Source organism: Chaetura pelagica, unplaced genomic scaffold (assembly GCF_000747805.2).
Source record: "Chaetura pelagica isolate M959 unplaced genomic scaffold, ChaPel_1.0 scaffold65, whole genome shotgun sequence".
Lineage (NCBI taxonomy): Eukaryota > Metazoa > Chordata > Aves > Apodiformes > Apodidae > Chaetura > Chaetura pelagica.
In genome coordinates, this window is record NW_009953386.1 from 3479926 (window position 1) to 3490695 (window position 10770).

At 40.0% G+C, this 10770-nt stretch overlaps 1 protein-coding gene across 1 annotated transcript in view; it reads right to left on the minus strand.

Moving 5' to 3' along the window:
• The window catches only part of GRAMD1C (GRAM domain containing 1C), a 55893-nt gene extending 46014 nt beyond the window's left edge, over positions 1–9879 (minus strand). The window contains exon 1 of the mRNA XM_009998234.1: positions 9758–9879. Coding sequence (XP_009996536.1) covers positions 9758–9805 — 48 coding nt within the window. The 5' untranslated portion in view covers positions 9806–9879. The remainder of the gene's footprint in view (positions 1–9757) is intronic.
• Between the last annotated feature and the right edge of the window lie 891 nt (positions 9880–10770).

Below are 10770 nucleotides of genomic sequence, written 5' to 3' on the forward strand. Positions count from 1 at the left end.
CGAACCTCCTCCTCTAGCTGTCTGCAGCCTGTTCCAACCAAAAATCCCTGGCCAACATTCAAGCAGCCTCTACCGCTCCCGCTCAGAGCCAGTGCTGGACACCATCCAGGAAAGTGAGCTTGCGTTCTGCCAGCCTCTGCTCGCATGCCAGCTTGGAAAACAAGCTGAAACACACTAGTCTTGCTGAACGTGTACACAAACGCTGCAGCAAGTGGTCAAAGAAAACTTGAGGCGGGGAGGGCGTAGAACTGCCCTGCTCCAATCTAAAACTCACTGTAATCTAAATGGATTTTGGGAGGCAGACTGCAGTAGCATAGGTCATTTCCAGTTCACAGAAGTCCCACAGAGTTCAGCAGAGGAAAAGTACCATCACCAGGGAAACACCAGCTTGAGAAGGAGCACACAATGCCCAGCATTCCTCCTCTCTGCATTGCTAAAGGCCCATACACCAGTCTTAAAGATAGAGTACATCTATATTTGATAACTCAGCATGGACCCAAATCTATTCTCACAATAAGACTTGACCAAGTCAAGTCCTTTATAAGAGACCTCCTCAGTCTGAGCTCTAGAGCAGGCAGGGAGGAGATCAAGGCATGCTTCATGCCCACCCAAGCTCCCAAAATCAGTATACTACCACTCAACCCCCTTCACCAGCTGCCTGGAGCTCAGTTCTTCATAGGCACAGAGCAGACACTTTGAGGCAAGGGATGTAAGGCCTGCATACCAGTCAGACCTCTCTGTCTGCTCTGGAAGGGGAACAGCACATCTGGTGGTTTTTTTTGTTTTGGTTTGTAGTTTTTTTTTTCCTGCTGTCTGTCCCCTTCTATCTGTCTTACCTAGGACCTGTTTGCTGCATTTCCACAAGCACCTGAATGAAATCAGGCCCCGACTTCAGTTTGTGTAGAGGGCTGTTCCGGAATCACGGGAGACAACCTAGAACACAATGGGCTGCACACAAGCTTCACCCCTCACCGACTGTGAGCCACTACTGCAGCAAGGGGCTGTGGAGCCCGTTTGCTCCAGGGCACCACCCAACCACCCCAGCTGTGAGACTAGGTCCCTAGAAACTATCACAACACACAGAGGGTTTCAGAGCTAGAGGAGAGGCAGGTGTCTCTATGCTGCATCAACCTCACCCACTGAAGGCCCAGCCTCCTCCTACATGTCAAATCCCCTTGGGCACTTGGATGAAGATACAGCTCATGACTCACAAGGAGATCCCTCTCCTAGTACAGCCCTACAGAGGAAGCTGAAAGAAAACACAAACATATTTCCAGGCATTTTAATCACTCCTATCATCAGATTTAAATCTGAATGTCTGACAGGAGAAGATAATTGAACACAATGGGATCACATTGAGAGTCACCTTCCCAGCCACAGCTGCTGGTTAGTATTAAGCAGTTGTGTCTGTGCAACTACCAAGGTAGTTAGAAGGCCTGCAGTTCACTGTTGTCATGATCAGCTACATATGTAAATAGCAAGAACTGGTTTCACCAGAAAAACCAGACAACTCTTCCGCCTTCTCAAAGCAAAGCTAGGATACATCACAGGGAATCTCTGTGTGCTGAAAGAGCAGCAAAATACTGGGAGGGAAATCTATACAGAAAAATATTCATTGGTGATTTCTTTCCATGAGAAAGACAGTAAAAGGAATCCAGATCTCAGAAGGGCCCTGCCAAAACCTGGGTACCAGTGTGACTCAGGCCTCAGAAGCATCATCAGCATAAAGTCATTTCAGTGGATTTCCTGTTTATAAGATAACACCATCTTCAGCTGATTAAACACCTGAGTCTGGAAGTTTGCAATTAGCAATAAGGCTGATAATTTCAGCTTTAAATATGATTATTTATCTAACTGCTACCAAGTACCTCTGCATTTGGATGAAACATTTAAATGTTTCATGTTTCAATGTTTTAAATGTTTAAATGTTAAAAGCACCTTAATTTCCAGTTATTTTAAATAAGGACATCAATAAAAAGTTCAAAAGACTTTGACACCCACAGAAAAACATCTTCCACAACTCTGAACTGGAAATTAAGGTGCTTTTAGCTTTCCAGAAGGCAAAATGCTTCAATCTCAGATTTACTCAGCATCCAGATCAGACCACGTTTCATATTGCCTCCCCAAGACATGAAGTACAAGACAAGTTCACAAACATCTTAAGTGCCTAGCTCCTTTCCACTGTCATAAAACCACAGAATGTCTGGGTTGGAAGGGACCTTTAAAGGTCATCTAGTCCAGCTGCCCCTGTAGTGCACAGGGGCCTTTTTAACTAGATCAGGTTGCTCAGAGCCTCATCAAGCCTGACTCTGCCTCCAGGGATGGGGCCTCCATCAACACTACCTCTGTGGGCAACCTGTTCCAGTGTTTCACCACACTCATTATAAAGAACTTCTTCCAAATGTCTACTTTAAACCTACTCTGCTCTAGTTTAAGACCACTGCCCCTTATCCTATCACTACATACCCTTGTAAACAGTCCCTCCCCAGCTTTCCTGTAGGCACCTTCAGGTACCAGAAGGCTGCTATAAAGTTCTCTCCAGAGCCTTCTTTTCTTCAAGCTTAACAACCCCAACTCTCCCAGCCTGTCATCATGGAAACATAGGGGAAAAGTGTGGATTTGTACCAACTTTCCTGACTTCAAAGATGCAACATTCAAGCATTTTTTAGTAATTCTGTCACAAGGACTGGTGATTAAATTACTGAAAGGTTTTTTTAAAAAAAAAAAAAAAAATCAAAGAAAAATTACAGTATTTAAAGGATTAAAGAAACAAAAAACAACTCCCCAAGCCCCATGATGTAAGTTCACAAACAACTTAACACAAATAAACCAAGTGTATTTGTATGAACTCTGCAGTTACTATTTTAACATTGTGTAATTGAAATGAGTTTGTCACCCACCCAACAAGTTATCCTTTAGCTGAGATAAAATTAAACTGGAGAGCAGACAATTTAAGTCCTGTAACCTGCATTGTCCAGGTTTCTACAGTCTTAAGTGTATAGCGAATATGATACAATGGCAATTAAAAGCTTGGTCAAGATTATTTCCTTTTGGATAAAAAAAATACATTCCTTCCTGAACAGTAGTTTCATCTGACTCATTAATTCCTACAACACGTGTGTGAGACAATTAGCCAAAGTTATTTGTTAAGAAAATCTGTTTCTTCACCTGATCTTTCACTGCAGGCTAAGTAATATAAAATTCAAACTGCTTGTCTTTACATTTAATTGATACATTTAATAAGAAGGGAAAAAAAGATTCAGACTTGGAGGGGGTGGGGCAGGCCTCACACAATAAAGTAACATTACTTCTGAACTCTTATCTTGTTTACCTGCAACAAAGTCCCACTGACATTAAATAACACATGGGTAGCTAAACACAGAAGCAGAAGAATGGCATCCCTCAGTTCCACATTTCCCATCTTACTCTCCCAAAACTGGACTCTGGCACCTCCAAATCTGTATTTAAGTTCAGTAACAGTCCCCAAATACACTTCAGATTTCATAACTGGTCTGTGCCACTTTTCAGCAAGTCATAGAAGGATATTAATATTTTGGATCAGGATTAAGACAACCTGTAGGAGCATATTAGACAAACAACAGCAGTCACACAGTTAATGCAGTGGTGACTGCAGCCAACTACACGAACTGTGTTGGTATAAATTACATCAGTCATCTCACCAAGCCTGTGAGTAGCTCTACTGCATATGAAATTACGCAGGAAACACCACTCACCAAGCTATTGCCCCAAACCTATTTTTTCTTATAAAATATCTGATCTGATCTCTTCCTTTTCTACCATAGAAACCAAACACAGATTTTCTTGTCAGTCATTTCTATATTAAAAGATGCCACCAGATTTGACTGAACTATTCTCAGCAAAGAAAGATCATACACTATTTTTCTTCAGTTTTATACAAAAATGGAACGCAAAGGGTCAACCACTGGGAAACACATGTATCAGTACAAGCTGATCAGAACCACATACACACCACCATTCATTATCACATACCTCCACTCATCCTGAACAAGAGGTGGCATCTTGAGTTCCAGTGGGTAGACACAGCAGAAAACAGAAGGAGAAAGCTGAGAAGTTGTAAAAGTAGGCTTAAGTCCTGATTTATCTTATCTATTATTTCCCTACGGGCTTTTGGAGGTTGCAATAAAAAAAATACACAATCCAAACACATGACCTGAACACATTACCAAAGTTAAAGCTTGTGCATGAATATCCCAAGTGTAAGCTTTACTGACTCTGCAAGGAACTTCAATTAAGAAAACACTACCAAAACCCCCACTTATTCCATGTAATTTCTAGAAAACTGCCAATATCACCAAAGAATCTTGACATAGCTCAAGTAGTGCATAGCCATCTGCTGCATAGAATGAGACTAAATATGACTACCAGGGTAGTCACTAGCAGAAAAGCCATATACTCTTGTCTAGAATGCTCTTAAATTTTTGGATAGGCAAGTATGTGTCCCAAATTATCTAAACCTCAGAAAAATATTTCAGGTTCTGATATTTTTTTTTTCTTATTTTCTTAAAATATCTCCTGGAGAATTTTCTACTCCTAGTTTCTGCTAAAGACTTAATAAAATGTACCAATAAAGAATCATATCCTGTACAGTTTTTGTTTACCTGCCTTTACCTCCAAAAGGATGCAAATAGCTTACTTGCAGCAGACTTGAAAAATACAATGTTACCCCACTGCTTCTTTCCAGAAATACTGAACAAAGCTGTAATCAAACCAAAGACCAAAAAAGAGCTTAACTTCCATCTCCTAGAATTGCATTTTAAAGCTTTCATTCGATAAGCTAGGAACGTCCCTCTCACGGTTCAACCAACTTCACGCTGTTCTTCTGAACTACGTTGCATTTCTGGTGGTTTTTCTCCCAGTGACTTACAATATAAGTAAATCCCACAAATCTGAAGTATTTTGTTCCTTATTTATTACACTTAACTTTCAGATTCTGGACTCACACTTCAGGTGTATGTAATAATAGTTTGTATCATATAGAACTTTCTACTTCTGTAGCTGGAGAAAGATTATTTAGACAAGGCACCAACTGCCAGTCTTTGCTCAGAACAGGCTGAAACTTGATGGCAGTCAGATTTACCCCAGTGCTCAGTTTAAAGCTGCATCACAACATTAGAGTTTATCAGGGTGAAAATGAGTGAGAAAAACACTTTCGCCAAATAATCCATGTTCAAGGGCTAGTCAGGACTAGAGTTTCTCTTTTCTTACAATTTAAAAACTTTGTATAATCAGTGCTATAACAGGGGTTAAGAAAAAGGCATCTATTCTATGTAAACAAAAAAGTACCAGTGTTAAAAGTGAAGCAAAATTTACTTATACTGAAGTCACGACATTTCAGAAAAGACAGTGTAAGTGTGCTTAAGATTCTTACTCTCTTCAGAGACCTACAGCATTTATGCAATTCTCATTCTCCTTAGCATACTGCTTCATACCAGCAAATGAAAAAGCAGCTAAAAATGCTCCTCCAATGTCACAAGCCATGATGTCTCTCCTTCACAACCCAAGCGTTTAGAGGCACAGATGAGAAATGAAGGTTTCCTCAGAAGTAACATACCAAGTGTACAACACAGGAGATGAAGCACCCATCAGACAGCCTTAAATACCAGCCTGCCAAAACATAGTTACCAATTTAACAACCCAGGTAAACCATTCCCCAACTGAACTTGAGTCTTCAGAGAAAGGTGGAAGAAGCATTCAAACAACTACATATGCAAGAAATATTTCATCTAACCCTTACTACAGATTATGTCACAGCCTCTATCTGTGCTGCAGTAAGTCATCCTTCCAAACTATAATGTGTATCTGTATCCCTCCTGTGCAGGTGTGAGTCTCAACATATTCTCACACAGACTAGACCTCCCATGGTCTCTATGAGACCAAACCCATGTTTGCCAATATTCAGAATCCTTTTCCAAACTTTGTGCAACCCCACTTGCTCTTGTATTACGAAAAAGGAAAGGCTTACTTTCACTTCTCACAGTATCATTTGTTAGCTTCTATTGTTGTACTCCTTCACATCAACCAACTCTTTAAACTCACATTACATTGCAATAGAATTGACTTTTTAAATCTCATTCTATTATTTTCTTTCCAACACTTTCTTGGCAGATCAGATTTCCAAATTCTTAAACAAGCCTCCCAGATAAAAGTAATCTTCTGAGAGATGCTCACTTGATTTCAACTCCTTCCATCTACCTTTATATTGCAAGGGAAGGACTTACTTTTTTGTACTTTCTTTCCACAGGCATTCTTCTTACTGTAGACACACATGAACTTTATTTGACTGTTTATTAATAGGAACTATAGTCCCCAGAAAGAACACCCTCGCTTTTGATGCAAGGATCCTTTTCATTAGCTTCCTCACTCATCTTTACGTTCTTCATTAGAGTAGAAGAACATAAGATTTTCTTGGGTTTCTTCTTTCAAAAATATTAAATTAAATTATATTTCAGTATGAAGAGTGTAAAAAAGATGAAAGGCAAATTCAGAATCTTGAGACAGGGCTTCCAAATGTAACTTAATTTCCATGGCATCTTTGACTGTCATAATTTCTATTTGCAGTTGCCAAAACAAAAACTATTTAATCAAAAGTAGATGAAAACTTCAAGGGTTCCAGTAAGGAAGGAAAGGCCCGAGATAAAGTTCACAAGCAGGCTCTTTTTTATCTCCAGTGAGGTTATAAAAGTCTAGCTTTGTTCACCTCCAGGGAACGGTCTTAAAAAAAAAACAACAAAAAAACAACCACCCACCACAAAACCAGCACTTAGTAACAGTATTAGTTTAAGAATTACTTGCAGTAGTACAGAAAAATAATCCCTTCTCAAAACTTTTCCGTGAAGTTATCCAAAGTATTCTTTTTTTTTTTCCTTCTTTTTTTTTTTTTTAAGAGATGAGGGAAAATGATGCTTTGCAGGATTCTCTTCTTCTCCTCCTTCCCTGCTAATTTTTCTGCTACTCTTCCTTCTCCCCACAGTCAGGAAAGAGATTACATCCCAGAGGCTCCCAACCCAAGCTTGTGTCTAATTACATGTGCTCACAGCACCTATTGAGCATTCATGATACCTGGCCTGACTTCCAGAGGCATGGCACAACTGCCTACTCCCACTCAAATCCATGAAAAATTGAAGTCAAACCAGTCAGGCTCTAACATATACATTTGGTTTCCATCATCAGAGAAACAAGAGCACATACTTAGAAGAAATCAATCCTTGGCGCAAACCAAAGTTGTTGGAAACATGTAGCCTCTCAAAGCAAATATCCAGGTAACCAAAGCTGATCCCCGGACGCTACCACAGGCTAGTCTTCCTGTTGTAGCAATTCCTTAGTTCTACTGATTCAAGAGTAGAAATGAGCAAAACAAATCCACGCCTGCCACAAGACACTAAGATCATCCTTTGCCAAATCTTAGTGACACATGCTTTGCACGCTGCAACAAGCTACCTTTCGTGTTATCACCTACACATTCACTATGACTCATTATTTAGGGAATTTTTATGATTTGTTTATATACTCAGCAGCTGATCATCAATCATGCAAGTTATTAAAACACTTTCTGTTTAGACAAGCAAGGAAAGATGCCAATGTCATAATGTTTTAATTAGAATATCTTACATTTTGCCCTGAACTTGTGACTTTCTGCCTCCTGCTGCTTCAAAGTTCAGTCTCCTTGAGGCTGAGAAAACGAGTATCATTCATTCAATCTCCTTTAACCAGACTGATTGAGGTTTTTAAAACTAATCAATAACATAAACCATATAGCTAGAAATTTACAAGCCACAGTACTTTATTACAAGAGGCGAGTATTTACACAGTTCCCTTGTTTTAACTGCAAGGTCATATTTGCAGTACCAGATAAATGCTAACTTCAAACAAATACTAAGGTCTTGAAGTATGAATCATAGACAGAAGACAACCATTTATTTATACTGGAGGACACCTTACACTCTCTTAGCACTGCACTCAAGGATCCTCTTCCCCTGAAGTTACAGGCACGTGTTATTACAGGAAGCAGAAAGCAACACCGTGAGGAAGTGCAATACCCTGCACCCTACACACCTAAAGCTCTGTTCAAAAACACTTCTAACGTTCATCATGTCTCAAACTTACAAATGCAAAGCAAACAGCACAGTTACATTCTTCATCTATTGCACTTTACTGACTTTTAGATTGCCAAGCTTATCAAGGAAAGACTGAGTTGCTAACTGCAAGTCCAATAAACTGACCACAAGACCTAAACAGGTTTCTTCCTCACAAAATACAAACTGTATTAACAGTTGTATACAAACCATAAAGAGTTAGTTTACACAATCTAATTTGACATCTAATGAGAGCAGAGCTGGCAGCTACTATGTCATATGCAACATGATTTGCTACCAATTCAAGTGCAGAGATACAGCTGGGCACAGACAGAACGTCCCTGTATCAGCTTTGCCACTGTAGGAACAGTGGAGAAAACACTGAATGATCCAAGTACCTATACTCTAACAGCACAACTCTGTGGCCCACTGGGATTCATGCAGCCTGTCCCATTTCCATTGGCTCCAGAATACTGTTGCTCAGTTTAACAGCACGCATGCACCTTAAAGGAAGTTCATTCTAGCATCTGAGATGCACAATCAGTGTTCTGACCTTTAAGACATCCTTTTAGTTTGGACAAGAGGAGGAAGACATACAAGCTAAATTTATAAATAAGGTGTTGGGAAATCCAATCCCCCAGCTAAGTTTGCAGCTCTGTCACAGTTCACCCAAAGTCTTTGCTAGTTACTTAATCTTTCACCTGCTGAGCACAATGAACTCTTTGATTACATCATCAGGATAAGGACACAGTAGTTCAGATGATGTTCCTATGCACAAGCTGAAACATGCCAATTTACTGAGGCCACCTGATGCTGAACCTGAGTCAGACTGTCAGAGCTGAGAGGAAGGGAACAGAAGTCTCTCAAGAGATCAGGTGTTACGCTGCCTGTGCCTGTACACTCAAGTGTTACCCTTTCCTATCTAACAGCAGCAGCCCATCCACCAAACTATGAGCAAAACATACACTTCAAGTCTACACTCTTAAGTTTACCTTCTCTCATGGCACTGGAGTGGGGAAAAAAAAAAAAAAAAGGTAGATCCATCAAAAGCATGATAAAAGTATTAATGACAGCATTTATTATTATGCCTTCCACTTTAAGTGAGGCATCTCCTTGGAAAGGAGCTAAATTAAACCTCTCCTTTCTGCCCTCCTTATTCATAAATCCCATTCTTTACACAAAGCACAGGTAGCTTATTTACTCTTGTGGAAAACAAACGTGTTTATTTGAAAACAAAACAGACACTAGGAAAGCACATCAGAACAACTACTCAACACTGAGAATCAAAATTCAGGCCGTACTGTCAAAATAGCATCAACAATTTCTTTCTAAAGGCATAAAGAGATGTTACAAGGAACCGGAAGACAGGCTGGGGCACAGAAGCCAGAGGTCCTGTCACTAACTTGATATATAACATCAGGCAAGCAACCTCACCTCCCTTCAGTCTCACCTTACGCTTTAGTAAGCTGATAATGATAAAATAACCCATCTCACTACATGGGTGGAGAAGGCTTTAGTAATTCATGAGGACAAAGGAACTTGAGAACTATGGATATAAAGCTAGCACGTATACACACGTATAAATTGAAATATACCTATATTAACAAATAAAACACAAGTTAGAAGAAATATAAATACATTACCCAAAAGCTCCAGTCAGCACTCCAGCTATACTGAGCAGGAACCTGCATTTTCTCTGTGCCCGAACTGAGAGTCTCCTCTGAATCAGCCAGACGGTGGCTAATAAGACCATGATCCACTTCATGAACTTCCTGTGAACAAAGAAGCAAGGCATTAGGGGGGGTTGGACTAGATGATCTTTCAAGGTCCCTTCCAACCCCTAGGATTCTATGATTCTATGTCATTCAACAATGGAGGAGAAAGGTGAAATAACATACTTAATCCATTTAACAACTATATATTAAATGAAACTTTACATTCTAGTTTCACCAGAGCCAGTGGCATGAAACCACTTCTCACTGACAGCCTCTTTCTTCATTGATTGTGTATGTTTTGTATACACTCTCGAGTATAGTATGTTTAACTGTTATTTACATTTCTATATCATCTTATTCCCACAGTAGCCCCTCAACTTGCACACTGAAGCTGTGCAGATATTTAGAGCCTGAGCAACACCGACATGAGACATCAGCGTGTAATACACACACAGCACGTCTCTAGAACCTGTGGGATCTTTCAAAACTTGAGAAAGGTGACACAGGTGTAGCAGAGGACTAATATGTATGATTATAATATAAATACATCAAATATTTATACATAGTATTAGTGATGCTATAAATTATGTATTTTATCATATATAAACACAAGCACTACGCTTCAGAGGCAAAGAGTTGTATCACTCATTGTAAACATAACAATCCCTCTGTAGCACCTTCCCTTGATACCAATATTCTTCACTTGGGAAGTCGGTTTTACTTCCCGAAGGGAAACCGAGCTGCAGAACACCACCTGTCCCGAGGCACCTAACAAAATGGGACAAAAACCCGCTGAGAGCCCTAACCAATAACCAACACACCAATATTCTTCACTTGGGAAGTCGGTTTTACTTCCCGAAGGGAAACCGAGCTGCAGAACACCACCTGTCCCGAGGCACCTAACAAAATGGGACAAAAACCCGCTGAGAGCCCTAACCAAT